The sequence below is a fragment of the Paramacrobiotus metropolitanus genome, unplaced genomic scaffold (genome assembly GCF_019649055.1).
Source record: "Paramacrobiotus metropolitanus isolate TYO unplaced genomic scaffold, Prichtersi_v1.0 Parri_scaffold0000038, whole genome shotgun sequence".
In the NCBI taxonomy this organism is placed as follows: Eukaryota; Metazoa; Tardigrada; class Eutardigrada; order Parachela; family Macrobiotidae; genus Paramacrobiotus; species Paramacrobiotus metropolitanus.
The window spans coordinates 1,141,282-1,164,532 of record NW_026570258.1 but is presented as its reverse complement, the minus strand read 5'-3'; the positions used below and the strand labels follow the sequence as shown (position 1 = coordinate 1,164,532).

General features: G+C 42.8%; 4 protein-coding genes across 4 annotated transcripts; 3 read left to right on the top strand and 1 right to left on the bottom strand.

Annotated features, from left to right (window-relative positions):
* Positions 1 to 654: 654 nt before the first annotated feature.
* LOC129589963 (uncharacterized) lies at positions 655 to 4,159 on the bottom strand. Its single transcript, XM_055484905.1, has 8 exons — positions 4,089 to 4,159; positions 3,881 to 4,000; positions 3,659 to 3,799; positions 3,468 to 3,542; positions 1,459 to 1,598; positions 1,094 to 1,170; positions 937 to 1,008; positions 655 to 881 (listed from the first exon to the last, which is right to left on the bottom strand). Exons 1-8 carry the CDS (start codon positions 4,138 to 4,140, stop codon positions 665 to 667), a joined length of 894 nt encoding a protein of 297 aa, XP_055340880.1. The 5' UTR covers positions 4,141 to 4,159; the 3' UTR covers positions 655 to 664.
* A 4,185-nt stretch (positions 4,160 to 8,344) lies between these two features.
* On the top strand, positions 8,345 to 12,486 carry LOC129589990 (uncharacterized). Its single transcript, XM_055484933.1, has 3 exons — positions 8,345 to 9,161; positions 10,314 to 11,101; positions 11,436 to 12,486. The coding sequence occupies exons 1-3, from the start codon at positions 8,880 to 8,882 to the stop codon at positions 12,154 to 12,156; spliced, it is 1,791 nt and encodes a 596-aa protein (XP_055340908.1). The 5' UTR covers positions 8,345 to 8,879; the 3' UTR covers positions 12,157 to 12,486.
* A 2,351-nt stretch (positions 12,487 to 14,837) lies between these two features.
* LOC129589985 (L-lactate transporter-like) lies at positions 14,838 to 18,443 on the top strand. Its single transcript, XM_055484927.1, has 10 exons — positions 14,838 to 15,088; positions 15,369 to 15,462; positions 15,574 to 15,753; positions 15,817 to 16,099; positions 16,169 to 16,442; positions 16,866 to 16,991; positions 17,054 to 17,231; positions 17,351 to 17,430; positions 17,584 to 17,684; positions 18,015 to 18,443. The coding sequence occupies exons 1-10, from the start codon at positions 14,927 to 14,929 to the stop codon at positions 18,280 to 18,282; spliced, it is 1,746 nt and encodes a 581-aa protein (XP_055340902.1). The 5' UTR covers positions 14,838 to 14,926; the 3' UTR covers positions 18,283 to 18,443.
* A 423-nt stretch (positions 18,444 to 18,866) lies between these two features.
* Positions 18,867 to 21,811, top strand: LOC129589961 (kelch-like protein 17). The gene is made up of 3 exons (XM_055484904.1): positions 18,867 to 19,445; positions 19,801 to 20,561; positions 21,058 to 21,811. The coding sequence occupies exons 1-3, from the start codon at positions 18,867 to 18,869 to the stop codon at positions 21,809 to 21,811; spliced, it is 2,094 nt and encodes a 697-aa protein (XP_055340879.1).
* The last annotated feature ends 1,440 nt before the right edge of the window (positions 21,812 to 23,251 follow it).

The window sequence follows — 23,251 nt, the reverse complement described above, 5'->3', positions numbered from 1 at the left end:
GGGATTTCTTGATGGTAGCTCGGTCACCTGCTCACTTACCGCGATAACTTACTAGCTCTGTGCATTGGACAGTATTGGTAACTCGGCTCAGTCACTCGTTCACCCAACGGGACCTGTGCATTTGACAGTAGTAGTAGCTTGGACAATAAAAAACAATACTAGCGTATGTAATTATAGTATGAAACGTCATTTTAATTTACATGTTAGGTGTTGTACTGTTAGTTGTACTGTTGTTAGGTGTTGTACTGTTGTACTGTGGTTGCAGTTTATGTAAATGTAGTATGAAAGGGCATTTCAATTTGTTTTGGTATAGTTTTGGAAGTTTTGGAATATGGGCTTTCAGATAGTGGAAATGGTTTTTGCTAATTCTGTTCGGTAAAGCTGGGTTAGCTATCCCTTTTCAATTTTTTTATGGTAATAAAGATCTATCTCTAGAATCTGATTATTTTAGTACGATACTAGTACTACTTTGCGTTCGGTACAAGTATATCTTGTACATCTGTAATTACTGCGATAATGTAATCATTACAGTTGCAAAGCTGTCGTTACCAAATAATTTTTGTGTTTTTTGTTGCATTCATGCGCAGGAATTTATGTGACAAGCTTGTATGTGATTTACAGCACATGATACAAGTACACTTAAAGCTAACAATAAAACGGCACGTTAATAGCGTACTATAATTTTCGTCACATTATGCCCTGTCAAACTTTCAAACGCAACAGTTCCTTCTTCGGACAACTTAATGCCGGACCTTTTTTGTCCCTTAGCACTTTTGTTTCCGCAGTTGAAACCCCCGCTTACGTTGAACCGATTCGACAATCGCCGGCCAAGGCTTTTTCGAAAGTTCGGCATTGGGACATAATTTTTGCTTGCGCAAAATCTGCAATATTATATAGATCTTTTATTAATGCAACGAGGCTTTGGTGCCGTTGTACCTTTCAAAGAAATGCCAAATCAGGTCACTTTTCAGTTGTGCTGTCTTGCTAGGCAAAAAATTATCGCTAATCCTGAAAAAATTAGTAAGTTGTAGCTACAATACTAGTAAAATAAGTATAAGCAGTCTCTTGTTGCAATGTTCGCAAATTTATCTACCAGCTGTCCACTTCTTCTAGGGGAATGATCCCCTTGTTTCGTCCGGTTGTGCTGCCTGACACTTCGGAAATTACATCCTGAAACAAAATTAATCATGTATGAACTCAAGCAATTATGTAACAAAATACACTTTGGTTATAATAAGACGCTCAGTTTTTGTAATGCAAGGCTGATAAATTAGCTTCACTGGTGCTAAATAATAAAACCAGCACAAACTCGGTCTAATGTAAAACCGGAGCAGATACCGCAGGTGATTTACAGATACCCTATAAATTCCATCTTAAATATCAAGATAATAAAATCGTTTAAGTAAAACAATTTTAGTTTTGTGGATACGGATACGGCTTTGTTTCTATTTGTTTCACCTGTTCAGAAATTGCCGGAACTTCGTCGCCGCGGAATGAATAATTGTGCGACAGATCCGGAGTGCTTACTTCAGCGGCCGGCGATATTGTGGCAATAGAATTTCCAGATAAGGAATCAGTTGCATTGACATTCATGAAAGCTAGAGACACACCAAAAAACGAGATCGAATTTTGTTATCTTAATTGTGAGATCATTTTTTGTAGCATAGAAAAATTATGTATAGGAACCGCTATAGGTGACCACTCGGTACACAACCTTTCACTACCTTTTACTCCGTACACAACCCTTTGCAATACTTTCTTTCCGTGCATAACCGGTACCTTTCACTCGAAGTTTTTGTGCACGACCTTTTACTCCGTACACAAACATTCGGCACTATCTTTATGTGCGTTGCACTACCTTTTAAACTTTAAATCTTTTCACAACAATTTTTTTTGGAACTGCCATTCTTTCAGCTGTTTTTTTCAATGAGAAATTGTTAGCGGTGCTTAGGTTAGTTTTATACTAACAGGTAGCTCCGTAATATCATGCGAGTAATATTATATTCCAAACAGTTTGCTGATGTAACGATGTCCGTTCTTCATTTTTGTTTCTGTCCTTTGCGCGAACGTAGATTACAGTATGGAACGTACAACAACAAGCTAATATACTGGCAGTTATGCTCGAACTCAATTATGCTCGAACTATGTCAGATTTCAAGTTTGTTGATTACTGTCTTTTGATTGGCCCGCACTGTACGCTTACATCTTTTGCCTGAGTACAAGTTCATTCTACGAAGTACAGACTCTGCACACATTTACTCTCCATAACACTGATGTCATCGTCAATCTGGCAAAATCACCAGCGTCACCCACTAATGACCACTACGTCACGTAAGCATAGTTGGCGTGCACGAACTGACCAATATGAGCTCAGCTGGCCAATGGCTGGGGAAAGACACGATCTTCTTTTGTTCGCACAGGGATTTCGATTAAAACTTGCTGCTTATGTGCACTGCATGCCACGCTACTGCTGATCTCAGCGCTTACAGCTAGCTGATGTTTTAGGATTCGGCTTATGCTAAGCCAATGCTTTAGTTGTAAGACAAAGTTGTACAACAAATCGTAGTCTTAAAATGGGAACTACAGTTTCCAAGATGTTGTAGTAATGTTTCCAGGCCCTGTGTTTTCCGGCACCTTTATCGCGCTCGCAAAATTCTTTCAAAGCTCGCTTCCACATATTTGGTGCTCGTGAACGGCTTGCGTAAAATGCATACAGATTTCCTGGTCCGCATTACGACGCGGTTTTTTGGACGTGGACGCTGACGGGCGCACGCTTTTGGCCATTTTGTTAATCGGCTTTACCATTTCGAAAAATCAACCTACATACAGTGTGGTTTGGTTGTGCAGTGCGGTTTCAGGTTTGGTATCGCTAATTCAGATGTTACATAATTATGATGTGGAGTCATCAGCAATAATTAAAAGCAAGTACGTCTGAACTCGTATCCATAATTGCATGGATTGAAACTGCATACAGATAATTAGTTGTAATTCGGCGATTCTCACAAAACTGCCCATTGACCAGTTTGCCACGATTGCTATAAAAAAGAAGAAAAGCCTTTTTCTTCTACTACAACATCGATTTACAACAAATTTTTCGAAATACAAAATGTTTCTCACAGCTGTTTGCGTCAATGCTTTCAAGAATTAAACCAAAAATGCTACAACAAAGCTGACTTTCGTGCTTACTTTTTCTACGATTGTTGTAAGATTTCTGTTGTACTGACAACTGAAATATACGTAGTATAACACCTGCAATCTGCCGCAAAAATTTAACCTGCTGTAGAAAAGTGTTATGGAAAGTGATAAACGTAGTGTATACACAGGTGGTGACCTTAATGCAGACCTTAGTGCAGCTGAAAGTAATGGAGTGTACAGTTAACCCGAGTACAAATCGAAGTGGTATGCTTTCTACCTGCATCGATTGTATATATTTTTATTTTTATAGATAACGTTTTATTTTAGTTTACCTGGAGTCTGGTTGAGCTCGGACGCGAGAATTGATTGGGCTTGAGTTTCCCCTTGTACTTGCACAGTGTCAACCTCTACATAAAAGAGTGGTACATTAGTTATCTATACAAAAAAGTGCATAACAACCCACAAAGTCATGTACAAAGTATTGCGGATTAGTTCAAAAAAATTGTCAAGTTAAAAAATGTACCGCATTGTGGAATCGGAGGCACGACTGGAGGAGCGACAGTATTCCCGTTGTTTTTTAACGCAGCCAGTTTCACGCATGCCTGCAGCTGCGTGTTGGACAGCTCTCTCATGGACTGATCGCCCACTGTGAATGGCTCTAGTCCTATCAAGCAATGCATCACATTTTTCATTATTTAGCGTTGAAAACTATGGTGCTACATTATTTGACTGCTTTGCAGCTTACCGCCTTTAGGAACCCAACCGAATTGCCCCGGTTTATCGGTTCCAAAAAATTGCACGTAAACGCCTCGGTTTCTGGCATTCTCCGGTGGCGTTTCAACGCACGCCGGCCAGCGGTTATAACCTGCGTTAATTTTTATAGTTTGCTAATAGTATACTGACAGCTGAAAACCATGGGGACCCTTCCGATGCAAGCTTATCCGCAGCCATACCTTTGATCTTTGCCCAAACGATCTGTCCTACTGGAAAGGGCAACGCTGACATTTTTGCAGCTAATGCCGAAATTACGTTGCTAGAAATGAGAAAACAGAGCAATGTTCCGTGAATTTTCAAAAGTTAAATCATGGAGGCGTTAATTCTAAGGATAGTAATAAACACGTCAGAACACCATAACTGCCGAAATTCAGCAAGAGTAAATAACAACAATGGGAAGAATACTGGATAGCCGTGACTGTCTTGTGTATCTGTGTACTTATGCCAGCCACCCCAAGACAGGTAGCAGCTTGGTATCCCGACAACGTAAACAAGCGCCCTATACAGCCTACACTAACTACTCGAATGGTCGTTCAAGCGAAACACCAGTGTTGTATTTACTATTGGTCCAGCGACTTACTTACTTTTTACTTTTCTTCCTGCCGTCGGTTTTACTATTTACTTACTATTTACTTTTTGTAATCTTCCGGTATTACTATTACTTACTTTTTACTTTTCCGTCGCAGTCTTACTTACTTTTTACTTACTTAGTAATTACTAGTAAAATAGTATTTACTATTCCTGTTAGATTTTGCATGAACCGCGTACGCAACAAATTTAATATATTGCAATCTTTGTTTTTACAGAGCGGTAAATATAAAAATCATTACTTGAACTGCGATTTTAACAGTTCGCAGAAAATTTGGTACTTTGACTGTGCATTTTTCCGTCGAAGCGATTTTGTTTTTTGCTAAAAGTTACTGTGCTTGACAAACCGACTCATACATGTAAAATATGCATGGTAGCACGATAGCGAATAAAATTAGCAAAATTTCATAAATAAGCGAATGCATTTACTATACGAGTGTTATATAGACACAGTATTACAGTCCATCTAACTGTCACGTAACTCGCGCATCAAGTGCTCATTAGCGTCTGCAGTGCAGCGAAAATTTAGCGCTGCAGAAAGAAACCTGTATTGCCAAACGTTAAATCTTACAAAAAATTGAGTTTGACAGAGTTTTGGTACTGTTATATTGTTGCTGACAAATAGTAAACAAAATTATTTACTAAATAAACTTTCTCCATACTGTATCTCTTACTATTACTTACTATTTACTTTTCACGACTCGGCTGCTCTTACTTTTTACTTACTATTTACTTTTCTGTTTGCAGTCTACTTACTTTTTACTTAATTATTAAAACACAAAAAAAGCTTACTAAGTAGGTTTACTATTTACTTTTACTAAGTAAAGCAACACTACGAAACACCATGATTAGTGAATGAGCGATGGTCGTTCAAGTGAAACACCCAGAATATTAATTTCCCCAAATTCGTTTTTCTATCTTCAATTAAGCAAGATTTACCCTTTACAGAGCAGTTGAAATTTTTAAAGAAGAATTGCGTGTTACTGACCATGAGCGTTAACCCGAGTGCATATCTTAAGACTGACCGGAGTAGATACTGTATTGTTGCTCTTAGTTTTCACTCAAGTTTTAACCTTAGTGCTTATCTTAGTTTTATTGGGAGCGGGACCTTAACAGAAATGAACTGCTAGCGCTTAGTGCCAGAGGGAGAAACAAAAAATTTAGGAAGACTGGAAGCAATCTAAGTTTGAACTGGTCGTGGAGTTGCGTAGATCGGTCATCAAGGAACATGGTCTGTAATTTAATTACAAAAGAAATCTGGGACATCGAGATTTTAAAAAACCATAACATACTGGAAAAACCTGTAAACGCCATTAGATTCAGCATGATCAGAAACTGTGTCACATGTATTTTATTTCTATTAAAATTATTCTAACCCGTCCCTCCGATGCCGGTTCCGGCAAAACTGGCTCCTGTAAAACTTTTATGTAACTTTGAATATAATAGCAGTTCCAGTTGCTTAGAACGTTTACTAAAATATTAAGTGTTTAGTGTGTACTGTATAATAAGTTTAGTGTACTATATAGTATACAGCTATAAACTAAATTCGGAACCATGTTTGAATTTTGCCAGGCTTCGAAGAGGTGGTTTGTGATTGCTATCAAAATACAGACTGTATATCCCATCGAATTGAAAACCTTCACGAAAGTTAAGTGTCCGGAGTATTAGATCTTTCGTTTCTTGACCCGCCACGGTCAGTAGAATGCCGCATTTCTTTATAGTAACGAAATAAACAAATAATAGTAACCTGAGGTACAGAAATATACAGTACATAGTTGAGTATCCGTAGCAGAAATATAAAAATGAGGAAGTCCGAATTTCTGTTTCTACGCTATCCTTTAAAACCACCCATTTTTTAAAAGGGTGTGGCTATTCCCACCACCTCGCACCAACTTTTGGCTATTCTCACGAATTTTTAACCATTTTTTGGCTATTTATACCACCTTTTAAGAATTAATTCTAACACCACCTTTTGACTATTGCCACCGCCTCTTCACACCTCTTTTGGCTATTCTCACCTCTTTATTGCATTTTTTACACAGTAAGTTTTATAAAAGACTTCGTGACAAAAGCTCAAAGCTTTGCCGTTAGGGGCGCATTTTCTTTACGGTTGAGGCCGCCGCCGGCCGGAAAAGTATCTAGGCGCATCTTATCCGTGCTGCAGCTGTTTGCCAAACGTTCTCGCATCTTCTTATTGCTGAGTCTGGCTTCTTCCGGTAGACGCTGGAAAATGATTTCAACTGCAAAAACAATGGCGAAAACGCCACAGTCGTATCCATTTTTTTGCTGCTGTACCCGAGAAAGCAAAATGTCGATCGACTGGCCTTCTTGAAAGTTCAGTAGCTTTTTATTCACTCGCACTCGCACTTTTTTAAATTCACTCGCGATTCTATCAGTTCACGGACTTCTACAACTTCTTTCGGATCCAACCGTCGATTTTCCAGCACGTTTTGCCAACCATCCTTGGTAAGAGGATAGTTATGCCGCATACGTATTTTGCTTAGTAATGATGAGGCGGTGTTCTTTCAGCCGTGCCGGCCGCTACGGTTAGAGTGGCATTGCATTCGGCTCGCCGGCAGGAATGGTCATTTCCCAGTTTTTTTAGCGTCATGCACTTTTTGGCGGATGCAGTCATATTTAACTGACTTGTATCTCATGGTTTTGCACCTGCTAGTACTTGTTTATACCGGCAAGTAATATCGGGTTTACTTTTCCCGGCTTCTAAAGGTCGTGCGTTTTAACGCATAACGTTATAGAAATATGATTTTACAATCGTTTTATAAAAGAAAGATCTCCGTAGCGACTTAAAGTATTTATAAACATAATAATATTATTAAAAGATGTAAGGAGGTGGAAATAGTCGAAAGGAGGTGTAAAAAGGTGGTGACAATAGCCAAACGTGGTGGCAAAAATATTTTTAAAAAGGGGCTGCGAACAGCCAAAAGGTGGTGAATGATCAATCAGAAAAATTAAACTTTTTTGAATCGTTGTTCCATCGAATTAACTATCTAACTAAGACTTCAGCCTAACAATGGTATGCCCGTTTCGTCTTGCACTTAATTTGACCAGAGCCCTAACCCGAGTGCTAACGTTAGTTCTTACCAAAGTAAAAACCCAAATGCTGACGTTAGTTTTGACCATAGTATTAACCCGAGTGCTCACGTTAGTGTTGTCGGAAGGTTTTCCTTGAGTGGAAGTGATAATATAGATATTTTAGAATTCTTTGTAAGCATGTTTTGGTAGGACGAAAACGGTCCCTGACTTTTCATTTTAAACAAAAAACAGTTTTATAATGCTTCCATTGTCTGAAAGTGTAACATACGGAAAGTTATCTGAAAAAAGATTCATTTCTGATTTGGCCAAAATAAAACTTAGCACGAACGAGAGAAATTCTTCTTCTATTCTTCTTCATATACGAGGCATATGTCGATGTCTGGTACCTTTTACAATTCACATAATGTTCCACACGCTAGTCAGATTAGAACCATAATAACAGAAAATCGGGTATCTGTTATCAGGGTCGATACGTTTTGCGCTTTGCTTTTTAAGCCCTCCTTTTGACAGAAACTTTTTAAGCCCTCCTTTTGACAGAAATTAAAATTTTTAATTTCAAATAATATTAATTATTTTCGTGCTTGGACTTGCGCTTAGGCACTGAAAAACAACAACTTCCAATGGGTTTTGTGGCAGATTGGATGTGTAAACGCTGCCACTGAGCACGACGCTTAAGTCCATAAAATGAACCGAAGTGCGTGAATAGCACCCATCCAATCCCTCCAGGAGGATTAGATCAGCCGTGATGTTTAGGTCTGCTCGTACAGTCATGATTCACCCGACCAGCAACAGACCAGAGAGCTGCACAGCTGGTTTGATTCAGTCCCTACCTACCCGTAGTCATCCATGCGGCATGCATGCAGTCCTTCGTCTGCGGTTCTTAGCTGCGAATCTCCAGATTATTTTTCATCGCTTGATCTTGAAATAATTCCTGCTGAATATTAATTTACCGCAATTTGCATTGCACAGCGTTGATTGTGCATCACTTCCTTCGGTTCCTTATAATATCGCGTCAGTATGGATAAGAAGCGTACGAATTCGAAGAAATCACAGTCAGCGCAACAGCAGCAGAAGAACCCAGTGAAAACCCCGCTGCGAATCGGTGGCACAACATTGTCCGTGAACAAAGATGCTCTCATCCGCGGATCACCGTACTTTGCCGCCATGTTGGCCAGGAATTTCCAGGAAAGCGACTCCACCGTGATCGAGATGCAGCAAGCCAGCAACCCGAGAACGTCCATCTGGAAACACTGATCAGATTGATAAAATGCCTGAGCTGCGGGGACTCGAAGTTCGCCTTCGAATGCAAAGACGCCGTTAAAGTGTGGATGGCCGCGAAATACCTGCAGATGGACCACGCCGTTAAAATGGCCGAGAAGATCTTGCGTGAGATCATGGAGCGACCGGAGAACGTTCTCCGCATGTGGCGTCTGGCCCGTCGGGATGGACTGGTGGATTTGGAAAGGCTGGCCTGTGCGGAGCTCCTGCAGCCGCATCCACGCCGTCCTCAGTTTGTTGATTCCGAGATGTTTCTGCAGTGCAGCAAGGAAGAGGTCTCCCACCTGTTGGATCAGGAATTCGTTCCGCATTCCGAAGCCACACTTTATCAGGTTGGTGCATTTTCTTGAAATTTTATTATTTAACTACAATTATTCGAGACATCCATACGGCAGAATATTGCCTAATATTTAATTTATTTTTAAAATAATAAGATGGCGCTAGCGGCTAGTTTTCGATCGGTAATTTTTGAAATTGCTTTCCAGAACTTCCAGGTTTTGCCTATTGATGTAAATTGTGTATTACTATTACTAATTTATGATTATTGGATTTCTAACAGTTAATATCGTAATAGTTTCTACTGTCTACTGGCTGAATTAATTATGGTAATAATTATGCATCAGTTCAAGCAAGTTCTTAAAAGCAATAAACACTCGCAATTTATAAATTATTTCAAGAACTGACGTTTAAAACAAAAAGGTGTTAATTAAATAATTTATCAAAATCTGCAACCGGCAGCTAATATTATAAAGTGTTATGATTTCTAAGCGGTTAAAACCACGTAGCCATGCGCATCATAATACTGTACGAGGACACACTAAGTATACGTGATAGACCAAAAAACCAGCGAGAATAAATGATAACCAATCACGTGTTGTGCAGCACACCCAGCCACCAAGGGTTGGCGGTCCAAGTACTGCGTAGTAAACAGCTCGTCTTCATAGACGCGTATGCTGACTTCCAGCTCTCATTCCTTGTGTGCTATGGAACGAAGCAATTTGACCAATGTAGCAAAAGATGCAGAAAAAATCTACAAGATTTTTGATACCCAACAAGTTGCAGTTTATAGCGATTAAGACAAGAGATAGCGTTTTGAGTTTCTCGTAGACATAGCATAGGATTCTGTGGGGAACCCTTGACCGTGGATTCTATGCTCAGTCTACGAGAAAATGAAAATAGCTGTAATCTGTTTGAATCAGCGTATCTTCTCACCTCTTTGGTATCAAAAAATCGTGTTATTTTTTTCTGCGTCTTCTGTTATATTGGTTGAATAGTCACGTTCCAGAGTGCACGAGAAATCAGCGTTGAAAGTTTGCATAATTTTCAGTCAGTCATTTTTTATGTGCTTACAAGCAACTGCAAACCTGGGTGGTTGCCCGCGTTGCATGAGCCGGGCATGGTTATCACTTATTCTCGCTTAATTTTTTGTCTATCACGTATACTTAGTGTGTCCTCGTACCTAATTCCTACTCTCGTGTGTGCAGGCGGTGGTACGCTGGTACATGCACGACGCCGGCCAGCGCATGCATCAGATGCTGGATAAGAGCATCGTGTGGGATCATCTGGACATTGAGCCACTGGTGGCCTCCACCACAGGGCCATTGCACGCCGCGTTAACCCGGATTCGTGTCGATCGACACCGCGGTCTGTTGGGCGGTGGAGCGTCACTGCAGCGAGCCATGCCGAAGGAGGCCATCTTCTACCACATGAGCGAAGACCATCCGCACCAGCTCCTCCGTTTTGACTTTATCCGCAACGAACTGACCAAGTTAGATTCACCGCTGCAGGCCACGTTGGCCGGATGCTGGCGTACACTGAACGGCGGGCGTGGTGGTTATGCGATGGCCGTCGGGCGGGAGCTGATCGTCGATACCTATGATACAGTGCTGGCGATGGACTGCATCACGGGCACTACACGCACACTCATGGAGAGATCGCCTTTCAGCGAGTGGGAGCATTTTCTGTCGGCGGTGGCCGTAGGCGGTAAGCTCTACTGTGCTTTGGAAAAGGAAGTGGGTGGTTTTGGCGAAAACTGGTACTGTTACGATATGGCTACGGGACAAGTGCGCCGGATCGGGCCAGTCTCACGCTACGAGCACGAGCGAATACCGGAACGATGGGTCCGTTTCCTGCACGACCGATCGGATCCTGATAGTGGTCAGTGGGTTAGCAGCGAGACGATTGACAAGATGCGAATGGATGGTATCCGATTCGAGGAGTTGGAAGAAGAGCGCTACCGTGGCGTGGCCGGTATATATTTGCGATATCACCGGTAAGTTTCTGCACCCGTCCCATTAGACAAAGAATGCATACCGTGGTTATTTATTGCGCTTACGGTGCTGTCATTGATGATTTTTGCATTGCGCTATGTTGAGCTAAGGTTGCGTAGACGTAGACTGGAAGTGTCTGCGTCGGTATCAGTTTGCGTAAAACGTATCAGTGCTTATTGAATGCTCAATGCTTATTGAATTTTTATATTTAAATGTTCTAGGTATATTTAATATTCTGTTTATGTTTATTTTTGTTTTTTTTTATAACCAGATATCATATTTTTATACAGTATTTTATTACATTTTTTATATTTCATTTTCTGGATATTTTTACAGTTCACTAATGGAGGCCTGTGTCCTTCCGAACAATAGAATCTGCTTTCTGTCGGCTGGTTCTTTTATTGAGGAATACAAAATTCACCCGGAGAGCATAGTGGAGTTCTACGACATCCCGAGCAACACCTGGACGAAGCACACCGGTTGGAAGGACGAAACGAAGGTCCACCATCGCTGCGGCGTCATTGTCTGCCACGGCTATCTGTACTTCACTGGAGGCTGTATGTATCCCCCGCCGTTATCATACTGGGAAAGCGATGGCATCGTGACAACCGTCTGCTACCGCGTCTCGTTGACCCTGGCCGATGCTCAACCGGAGCGTATTGCGGATCTGAACGTGGCGCGCTATCATCACGGCGTCTTCATCAAGGACGGGCAGATCTGGGTGTACGGCGGGACGACCCATGTCGACGGGGATAATCAGCGGAAGCGGGCGTTGACGTCGTTTGAAGCGTACGATGCCGAGACTGATCAGTGGACCGTGATGGATGTGCCCCTGTCCAAGGAACTGCAGGCGGAAGCGGCGGGAGGCAATTACGCGCAGAAGACGGTCTGTCTGCCGCTGCAGCATCGCCATCCGCCAGTGTGCAGTGGTCGTTATATTATACACGCAGAGGATGACATAGGTGAGCCATATCGCATGACGGAAAAATATCGCAAGAAACATGGTCTTTTGAAAGATAAGTCGGCTGCCGATTGGCCCACTGGTTTGGATGATTGATGATGCGCTGGTAATGGTTTATTCCGGTTTTTTGTGTCTGTTCTCTCTTTGTCTTGCTAATTTGTGTAATAGAAACATTTCTGCTTTAACGCTGCTCCGAATGCCGTACCAGTAGCGTTTGTTTCTTTTTAATCCTTTTTAATTATTAGCGTTTGTTTCTTTCTAATCCTTTTTATTTATTCGGTTGTTGTTCTTGAATGCTTTGGGCTACTGCTTTTAATTTTTTAACTGTCCTTTGTTTGCGCGGATGTATTCTTTGTAACATCTGCTGATTTGTGTGAGTTTGGGCGACTTTAACGTTGTTTATTAATGATAAAGTAAATAGTGCTGCTAGCATATTCGGCTATAATCTGTAACCTTCCGTTTGCGTTGTGATAAGACTGTGCAGGTAAACATGCATTTAAGAATAATGCGGATACTATAGGCATCACTCCTGTTTGATGTAGGCAAGCCCAGTCAGTTGTTTAATGCCGGCACCCCGTTTTTCGATGACTGTTGCCTCTAGGCACCCGGGATGCACGCTTACCTTATTTCGGTTACGTAACAACTAACAAAGCAACTCAAGGTTGTTGCGGGAGTTCATTAGCTAGGCAAGCAAAGAAAGCTGACCAGCAGCGTGACGCGCATAAGTACGGGACAAAAATCTGTTAATAAGATTCAGTGTTAATAAGATTCAGAACAAGCTACAGTGCTGGAAGCGATGGAAGGGCTGGACAAACTAAATGAAATTTTTCTGTAGTAGTTTGTGTGTCTTTTCTAATAATTGTGTACGAGTATTGCATTTTGATTTGACCAATAAAGACGAGCTGCAGCAAGACTAATTTCAAAGATACTCCTGATCGGGGGATGCGGTCAAAAATATTAAAATTAGGGGTTCAGGTCTTTGTTAACAGAACAACCAATATTAAATCGGTAGATAAATGCAACCAACAGGGCTCCTGGCGTTACAATCAAAGTTCTATCGTTATTCGTTACTACATTTACTCGGTGCGTGCGTCACCGCAAAGGCATTTACGTGGGTACTTAGGTGGGTACAACAAGACAACTAGAAGTACCCTTTCTCCTGCATTTGTCCCAAAGTAAAATGCTTGCTACAATGCACCGGTTATCATTAATGCAGTAATGGGACTGCTTTATTCTCACAGTAAACCGTTTCATTTGGAAGGAATAGAGTAACCTTACATACTTACATTTAAAATACATACTTACATAATTTTAAAATACATTGAACAGTATACTGGAACGAGGATGCGTAGCAGCGGGCTTTCCCTGCGAGTTGGAACCCGTAGGGTTATCCAGGGACAATGGAAAGCGTCCAGATGGATTGACCTTGGTGCCGGTTCGAGAGGGAAAGCAGTTGGTATGGGACGCCACCTTTGCGGACACGTTAGCACAGTCGTACCTTAAACGGTCTGCAAAGGCAGCGGGCGCAGCGGCACACCAAGCAGAATGCCGAAAACGATACAATTATCGGGATCTGGGCGATCAGTACTGGTTTTATCCTTTTGCTGTAGAAACACTCGGAGTGCTCGGCGAAGGAGCCAGAGAAATGGTCAGCTTTTTTGGTCGGAAAATCAAGGAGAGAACCGGAGAAGGCAGATCCACGGCTTTTCTAAAGCAGCGCATTAGCCTTGCAATTATTAAAGGCAATGCGGCCGCGATTTTAGGAACTTTGCCGGGAAAGAATAAAGTTGTTGACAACAGTGATTTTGGTTGTTTTTTGAATTCTTGATTGTGCAGTAGTGGCCGTAGTGGATTGATTGACTGTTATGTCGCTGAGTGAACATAAATAAAAAGAAAAATTTTAAAATACATACTAAGTCTTTAAAATACTTTAGGTACATACATACTTAGGACAAAAAGACGCATAATTCCACCCACAGCATTCCGAACGCATGAGGCGCAGTGCGCTGTACGACTCAGCCAAAATATCTGGTAGTCGTACAAGTGCACTTGCCACATGCGTACAGATATCTGGGTGTGGGATTATGCGTCTTTTTAGTCCTAAGCTGTACTTGCTTGCATATTCACATTTTACCACCGTAAGACTATTTGAACGGATCAGATGCAGCACGATCTTGCATCGCGAATAAAAAAGAATGGTGGGACTTGATCTGCTGTCACGGATACAAAACAATACCATGATGAAAATGACAAAAACATAAGTAACAATTTTCAACCTGCGTTGTCTTCGCATAAGTATACGAGAGGCTGTGAGCACAATAGCAACCGTCTCAATTCTCATAATAAGTACTGTACTGGAAATCAGTTTCTTCATAAACAAGGTGACTGTGTGTATGTTATGTATTCAGAGCTGTCAAAGTTTTATAGCTCCACAACGCTTTGCAGTAACCATAAATTGCCTTGGCGTTACAGCAAATTATTCGACACCATCAGCTTGTTGAAAAACTTTAAGTACAACATTAAATATTTGGTGCTGACAATACACCCAATCTGATCCCTAAGAATTTCCCCTTATGCATGCAAGTACATATTTACCTAACTGCCGGCAAGTCAAGTATGACTAACGACTATCAGTCATAAAAAAATCACCTGCCTATACACACATGTACAGTACGGAACGACAGTTTAATTACCGGTGTCATCATGCGCACTCAGGCGTGCTGACATAGTAAAAAAAATCGCGCCTGCCTTTGGAGAGAGTGGCGCGCTGTAAAAAAGTGCTCACTTGGCGTTGGTCAGGAGTGCGAGCAGGATCAGCATAAGCAACAGCAGGTTGTTTACAGTGTGCGCGGAATAAGCGTGGAAAATGAGTGTGGTGTGGAGGAAAATTACCAGTGCCGTACGTTATCATTACACCGAGACGACGTATGCCCGCACCGAGGAACAGCTGGAACGGGAACGATGGCTCATTCCAAAGTTGATCCCGTTCAGTCGCTACATGCTGATGCCGGCTGCTATTCTCAGTCAGGTACCGTAATTTTACGGCAGTTTACGGTTTCTAAATTTCGCTTGCGTAACGCTTGTTTTAACGTAGCATTGTGAGAACGGTTAGTTGTACTACGTTTACGTACGGTTTTTGACGAAAGGTGTCGTGCATTCATTTGTCGGCGTATTAAGCGTATGCAACGGATACACGGTTGCTAATAACGTTCTATCTGTACATTTGCGTCATGGCTGGTACGATCGCATGCAGTCTGCCAACTGCGTGGTTACGTAGCCGTTCCTTGGGTATCGCCTGTTTTGTGTAGGTATGCTGTGGTTCCTTATACGCATGGAGCGGTTACAATCTGCCCATAGAAGCCAGAATGTACGGATTCAACGACGCGAAGGATCGCGCCATTGGTAACTTACAAACTGAAAATGGCTAAAAATTCATCAGTTCTTACTGCAACTGTTTATGTTTTGCACATGTATAACCACCATTGAATTGACACCGAAACCGGCTGTGTTTAGCGGTCAACGTCTTTTACCTGGCTGTGGCGGTGTTTGCGCTGAACGCGGCATTCCTGGGACCCTGGCTGGAACGCAACGGTCCGTTGAAGGGGGCACTCCTGGGCTCGTGCCTGTTTTATCTGGGCAACCTGACCACCGCTCTGGCCATCTACGTTAACCAGATGTGGCTTATTTATATCGGTACATTACGTTATATTCCGCGGTGCACTTAACCGGTTCACGGTTATTATTACCAAATTACAGGTTATGGTGTGATTGCCGCTGCGGGACTCGGCATCAGCTACATTTCGCCTGTGTCGCCTCTGCAAAAATGGTTCCCCGAAATGCGGGGCGTTGCGGCTGGTTTAGCAGTCTGCGGCTTTGGAGCTGGCAGCGTTTTTTCACCCTATACACAGCGGGAGCTAATCGGACCGGAATACGCCAACACCGGGAAGGTTTTCTTGGGTTTGGAACTGACATTCGTTATCCTGGGTTCCTGCTACTTTGTCATCATGACAACCAGCGCTCTAGTTCTTCGCATGCCACCGTAAGAGTACCATCAAATCTGGTAGGGAAATGAAAGACTGTTCCTGTGTTGACCATTTGGAATTTTTAGGCCAGGGTACACTGTAAAAGGCGTGACAGTGTACACAGTTAAAGGCGCGGAAAACCTATTCAAAACTAAGAAGGCTTTGGTGGATGACCTACCGAAACCTGGTCAAGAAACGGAGAAGAACAAAATGGAGCTAGCGACGATCGAGAGGGAACTCACCGCGAAAGTACGGGCACGGTCACGCGGCAGCTCGGTCGTGGAGATCATCCCGGATTACGCCAAACATTTTTCCATGACACTGAAGGAAGCACTAACGTCACCGCAGTATTGGATGATGGTCAGTACAAGACAGATTTCCATATTTTCATAAATGGAAATTTTACGTAGCATGTGTAGATCAGAACCTTACGTAAACTCTTTTATTATTTTTATGTACAAAACGAGTAAAGATACGGTGACAAATTAAGTTAATATTTGGCATATATGCCAAATGCGTACCAAACATAACCAACTTGTAGATTATATAATCTACAAGTTGGTTATTTTTGGTACGCGTGTTTGAATGACTGGAACATCATCACGCAACTTATCTTCAAAATCTAGGCCGAAGTCAGAAGCCGAAGTCAAAATTACGTAAATGTATGCAAACCGTATAAATCGTTAATGACCGCTATGAGTTACGCTTTCTGTTTATGTCAAATTCACATCCGACCGTTTTACGACTGTTTTCAAGCAACGGTGTCACCTGGTGAAATTGTAGTATTTCATGTTTCTCGGATCGGAGATCACCGGTTTATTGATCATCTCCAAAGTGCAGAGCATTGCACATAATCAGCTCAGGCGATCCAATGCGGAATCCGCTGATATCAACTCCGGACTTGGAGGGGTTGGTACATAGTTGCATGACCTTTATAAAAGTCTTTAGAAGCACCATTTGTAATTTTGCAGGCAAACGTGCTGGGCCGGCTAATACTACCGCTGATATCCGACTTGATCAAAAGCCGCAAAGCTCTTTTCATTGTGTCGCTGACATGCCAAGCCGTCTGTCTAGGATGCCTGCCGAGCGCTCTGAATGCCGAAAGTCTGGGTGGAGTGCTGGCTTGTACACTAATCATTGGGTTCTTTTGTAAGCAGTGTTAATGTATTATTGTCCTAAGTATTTTCACCTTTCATGATCGCGATAACAGAAAGAAAATGAGCAAGTGCAAAATAATTGACTGATGCTGTAACTGTGCCTTTGCTTAGACGGTGGCGGCTTCGGGATGATCCCGGCGTTTTTGGCTGATCAGTTTGGAGCGAAAAATGTCGGAGCAACGCATGGAATGGTGAGATTTCCAGGGTTATTGCATATCGTAAATAAAGATCTCTTGTCTACCACTGTCCATTTGTTTTGGTCTACGTACAATACATATATCGCTTAGTGAGAGTTGTAACCATGTATCTAATAGCAGTCTGATAGCGCATTATTTTATCCGTAGATCCTTACAGCATGGGCGATTGCTGGGGTGGGCGGTGGATTGATTTTTTCTGCTGTGTACAACCAACAGAGAATAACGTATCCTGATGACGATATCATGTGGTACGTAGACAGTTTTGTTTCTTCATTCGTATGCATAATTGGTATTTCAACCTACCGTATTGTTGTTCTGCATGAGTTGCGACACGGATGAGGTACAAAAACGAGATATTGACTACATTGAATTTTTATTTTATCTCCGCTCTCCAAATTATTCTTTTACTGAAGTCCAACAAACTGATTTCACGTTGATATTCAGAAACAGGTTTATGCATTGCTAAATAATTCCTTGCCAACTTATCCACAATATCGCAGACGTATGACTAGCCTATCATCTTGCAGACGACCGCTATTTCTAGTCTCCAGATTTAAATCCTGATTTGGACGATTTAGGTACGATCTGAATTTCCGTTGGATACTAGGACCGGTACTGTTAGCGCTCATCCTCGCGGTTCTCGTACCCACCGATCTACGGGATCGTAAACTGCCGCGTGTGGAAGGTGAACGGTTGCGCTTCCGTCTGCCCAACGGCCGATTAGTGAGATTCGTGCACGGACGATTCCGGGTGGTCCGCGCGGAGCAAGAGGAGACCGAATGGGTCGCCTATTTGAAATCTCTTCATGTGGACGTTCAGAAGGAAAAGATTGCCCAGACAGTTTGATGTTGTAAAATACGTATTTTACGTAAGAATTTTCAAGGTGATGCGTTAATTTGATGTTAGGCTGATTTTTTCTTGACTATTTCCATTTTTTCGAAGTAGGACTACTTGAAATGTAAAGTCCGCGTTGAGCAAGAGGAGCAATTAAAGTGCATATGCACCGATGATAGCAAACTCAAAAGTACTGTATTCGTACAACATAGGTAAAGAAAAATATTTGTATTCGAACAACAAAGAAGAAATATTCGTATCTGTACAGTGGTGAAGTAGTAATACTACAAAACAAAGTTTGAATGTCATGAATATTTACCACCACCGTATAAAACTCATTGTCGGCAAAATCACAAACCGTGATTGAACCAGGTTGCTCCAATTATGTGTTAGTGATTGGCCGATCATACCGAGAAAGCAAGAACAGGCCTCAGGCCATAACGTGCCTGGTCGTGGTTGTTCTTTGTCAGTCAGTTCCAAATAATCTAGCACGCATTACTCTGGTTATCCAGTTAGTAGTGGTTTACAAGAACTAAAAATAACTTGCACTGATAAAACTGATTTTGTGCATCTCTCCTTCGTTCTGCAATCCTATTATGTCTTCAAAGTCTAAGGAGAATACGAAATTCAGGGCGGCCCAACAACTTCCAGTTACAATTCAGCTGAAGATAGGCGATGAAATGTTATCCGTGGACAAAGACGCACTGATCGCTGGGTCACCATACTTTGCCGCCATGTTAGGGGGAAATTTCCAGGAGGCCACCACATCTGTCATCGAGTTTAAGCAACCTGACAATGTTCACCTCGGAACGGTCGTCCAACTGGTGGAGAGCCTCAGCGACGGCACCTCGACATTGTCCATCAAACGGAAAGACGCCGTGAAAGTGTGGATGGCTGCCAGATACCTGCAAATGGGCAGAGCCGAGAAGCGGGCCGCGAAGATTTTAGACAGTTTGATGCAGCGTCCGGAGCACGCGTACCGTCTGTGGCGTCTGGCTCGTCGGGATAGATTGTTTGATCTGGAGAAACTCACCTTTCCGAAAATTCTGCAGAAATTTCCCCGGCACGTTCAGTTTAGCGATTCGGAGTGGTTTTCGCAGTGCAGCGTGGACGAAGTGACTGACCTGCTGACCCATGATGATTATGTTCCAGATTGTGAAGCTTCCGTGTATGAGGTCAGTCTGCCTTACCGTATCTCTACAATGCAGTATCGCAGCAAAATTTATGCTCTGTAACATTTGGCATATCCAATTTGAAGTTTAGGACGACAAAATTTTCCAGCACAAATTATTCCTTTGAGATGCATCAGATTAGTCTTCTTTTTAAAAGTACTAGGTAATTTTTCATTAAAGCTTCCGTTACGCTTCGATAAACCATTACATATGCAAACACATTACATGTGTAACCTAATAATACGTAATTTTGAATTCCGTAACTGTCTAACAAGATTCTTTCGAAAATGTGGTGACGAAGTGCTAAACTGTACCTTCGCATCTTGGAATAACATGTTTTGCGTTTTGACCCTTGCAGGCCGTACTGCGCTGGTGTATGCACGGCGCTGCCGAACGTAAGGAGCATCTGCGTTATCTTCTGGACGCATGTATCGTGTGGGATGACCTGGATATCAAAATTCTGATAGAAACCGCAACCGCAGAACTACACGAAGCGCTAACACAGATCCTGGCCGATCGACAGCGCGGCATGATGGGCGGTGGAGCGTTGCTGAAGCGTGCCGCACCGAAGGAGGCCATCTTCTACCATATGCGCGACGGACACCCGCATCAGCTCCTCCGCTTCGATTTCATCCGCAACGAACTGACCAAGCTGAACACGCCAGTGCAGGAGAAGTTGGCCGAGCATTGGCCGAAGATCAAAGCCGATGGATTCGCGGTGGCCGTGGGACGGGAGCTGATTGTCGGCACCACACCGTACGACGCGTATTCGGATGAATTGGTGGCAATCGACTGCGTCACCGGCTGTACACGGGCTCTCATGAAAGAATCACCCTTTAACGAATGCATGTGCGTGGTGGCGGTGGGCAGCCAGATTTTCGGTGCTGATGATGCGGACAACAATGACGGTACCAGAAACTGGTACAGCTTTGATGTGCCTACAGGACAACTGCGGCGAGCCAGCCAGTTGCCACAGTACACCTTCGAGAAAGAGCCCACCAACTACACTAAAATAGTGAGAGCCAATTCTGATTTGAATTACATGGATTTGTTCAAGCTGCAGTTGTTGCAAGACCGTCTGTATGGCAACGTAGCCGGAGTGTTCCACCGCTATTACCGGTGAGTCCAGAGTGTTTTTCGGCGAACTGTACTACTAGCTAATATCTGTAGATATTTAGCGTGCGTTATTAACGCGTTGTGGACTATCGAAAAAAACGTTTGGCGTTAACGTAAGTACGGGAAGTGGCCCGGTACATGGTAAGTACTAGATTCGTGCATCTGTACTTTATGTGAACTTGTGGTACAGTATTCGTGTATTCGTGCATGTACTCGAAAATAAATCGTGTGCTGTACTAAAGATAAAGCAGTCCCTTAATTGAAACTTTCACTTCACGGACTGCTAAGTACTTCTCAACTTTATTTTATAATAATATTCTGTAGCCAGATGGTTTTTGCAAAAACGTGTTTGAGAGTGCACGAAAGTGAAAGGGTTTGTGCATGTACACGAATATGGTACTATGTGCCGGTCTCTTCCCTTACCGACCGACCTGCAGTCACAAATTTGGTGCAGATGCAGTGACAACTGTGAAGCTACTTCAAGCTAGTATCTTTGCAGAGCGTCAATGGAAGGGTACCCTCTTCCCCACGGCAGAATTGTCTTTGTGTCCGTGGGATGCGTTCGGGAAAAGCATGACGGTTATCCGGAAAGTGTGGTGGAAACGTACGACATCCGTAGCAACCAATGGACGAAGCACACTAGTTGGACAGATGACAGCAAATTCCATCATCAGTGCGGGATCATTGTTTTCCAAGGATATCTCTACTTCACCGGCGGCTGCAGGGATGTTGGAAACTCGTTCTACCGCTGGAAGGAGAACGGAACGGCGGTGACAGCCTGCTACCGTGTCTCACTCAGCCACGCCCAGGCCGAACCGGAGCGCATCGCCGACCTGAACGTGGCGCGTTACCAGCACTGTGTCTTCATCAAGGACGGCCAGATTTGGGTATACGGTGGGACGACCCACGTGGACGGAGATAATCAGCGGAAGCGGGCGCTAATGTCCTTTGAACGGTACAGTGCGGAAGAGAATCGGTGGACCGTGGTGGATGTGCCGATGACGAAAGAACTACAAGCGGAGGTGGCGGGTGGGGATTACGCGCAGAAAACCGTATGTCTGCCGCTGCAGCATTACCTTCCGCCGGTGTATGACGGTCGGAAATACGTGAAATACGAGTCTAGTGATACTTCGTCGGACAGTGAGGACATGACTTATCACTATCGGATGAAAGACGAGTATAATAAGGAGCCCGGTTCTCGTCAAGAAAGGGATAGCAAAGCTACCGAATGGCCAGCTGGTCTAGATGATTGATGATACAGCTTGAAATGTCTACTGTTCTGTTATTTTGCTCTTTTACTGTATGTACAGTTGTGCCATTCAACCTTACAGTGTGCAGTTGTGCCAGATAGATACAATTTGGTTAACCTTTACCAAGAACCTTCTGAGTTTCGTCTAACGAAGATATCCATGGTAAGTGTACTTGATCTTCATGCTTTTTCTTTGTTTACTAGTTAAGTGACCAACGTTTGAACAACAAAAATATTCCCTGCAAAAAACCTTTCCCATTATGCTGCATTGATTAACGCGTGTCGTATTCTCGTGTGGAAGTTGCAAAGACAACCGCTAAACAAAAAAACGTTTGCGCGTTTCTTAGGTTTCTTAGGTACGTACTTATCCATAAACGCACAGCGGCAATACTGTACAGTGTACACTGTATTAAAGAAGCAATGACCAATACAAGTTACAACGAAGAAAAGCTTGAACAAGTTTGAGCGTTCGTACGCGTACGCGTATCTTGTACCGAAAGTAAAACAGCAGCATATAGGAATTAGCAGAACACTACCAAAGGGCGTGATTCACGTTTGTGATTGGATAAGGTGCTTTAGGCAGCTCATGATCAGTGCCAGGCATTACGAGAACAAAAGAAACTAAGCGGTCATGAGCCATGTAAGTATAAGCATGACCGTGACAGATAGCTAGGACTTACTGTACTAGTATTTGTACCATTGGTTATGCTAGGAGAGACAAAATCAGTTTTATGCAGTGCAAAATTAGTACCGTACCTTCAGTTCTTATAACCATCAGATCAGTTTCAGTTCTTGCTGCTAACTGGTTAAAAATAAGTATAATTATTTGAAAATATTAAAACTAAATATTATTAATAAAAACTAAACAAACATTATTAATTAAAACTAGAAAGTCTTAATTTTCAGTTCAGTCGGAAGTTTGGAATTTAACCAGCATACTGATGGACGAATCTAGATCCATCATGTCTTCGAAGTGTACAAAGAACAAGAAGTCTATGGCGGCCGAACAGCAGAGACTGACCCCAGTTACGATTCAGCTAAAAATCGGCGATGACGTGTTATGCGTGGATAAAGACGCACTGATCGCCGGGTCGCCATACTTCGCCGCCATGTTAGCCGGAAATTTCCAAGAAACCGAGAAGACTGTCATCGAACTCCAGCAACCGGAGAACGTCCATATGGAAACCTTCGTCAAAATGGTACAGAACCTCAGCGACGGAGATCCGGAATTGTCCATTGAACGAAAAGACGCCGTGAAAGTGTGGATTGCTGCCCGATATCTGCAGATGGACGATGCCGAAAAACGGGCCGCGCGGATTTTGAACCGACTGATGCAGCGACCGGAGCACGTCTACCGTCTGTGGCGCCTGGCTCGTCGGGATGGCCTGTTAGATCTGGAAAAACTGACTTTTGCAAAAATTCTCCAGAAACTGCCACGTCACGT

Coding starts and splice junctions, on each gene's coding strand:
- LOC129589961 (XM_055484904.1), top strand. CDS start 18,867: ATGTCTTCAAAGTCTAAGGAGAATACGAAATTCAGGGCGGCCCAACAA. Junction 19,446..19,800: donor GTGAAGCTTCCGTGTATGAG/GTCAGTCTGCCT, acceptor TGACCCTTGCAG/GCCGTACTGCGCTGGTGTAT. Junction 20,562..21,057: donor GTGTTCCACCGCTATTACCG/GTGAGTCCAGAG, acceptor GTATCTTTGCAG/AGCGTCAATGGAAGGGTACC.
- LOC129589963 (XM_055484905.1), bottom strand. CDS start 4,140: ATGTCAGCGTTGCCCTTTCCAGTAGGACAGATCGTTTGGGCAAAGATC. Junction 1,009..1,093: donor CTAGAAGAAGTGGACAGCTG/GTAGATAAATTT, acceptor TAATTTTTTCAG/GATTAGCGATAATTTTTTGC. Junction 882..936: donor ATTTGGCATTTCTTTGAAAG/GTACAACGGCAC, acceptor ATAATATTGCAG/ATTTTGCGCAAGCAAAAATT.
- LOC129589990 (XM_055484933.1), top strand. CDS start 8,880: ATGGCCGCGAAATACCTGCAGATGGACCACGCCGTTAAAATGGCCGAG. Junction 9,162..10,313: donor CCGAAGCCACACTTTATCAG/GTTGGTGCATTT, acceptor TCGTGTGTGCAG/GCGGTGGTACGCTGGTACAT. Junction 11,102..11,435: donor ATATATTTGCGATATCACCG/GTAAGTTTCTGC, acceptor ATATTTTTACAG/TTCACTAATGGAGGCCTGTG.
- LOC129589985 (XM_055484927.1), top strand. CDS start 14,927: ATGAGTGTGGTGTGGAGGAAAATTACCAGTGCCGTACGTTATCATTAC. Junction 15,089..15,368: donor CGGCTGCTATTCTCAGTCAG/GTACCGTAATTT, acceptor TGTTTTGTGTAG/GTATGCTGTGGTTCCTTATA. Junction 17,232..17,350: donor ACTAATCATTGGGTTCTTTT/GTAAGCAGTGTT, acceptor GCCTTTGCTTAG/ACGGTGGCGGCTTCGGGATG.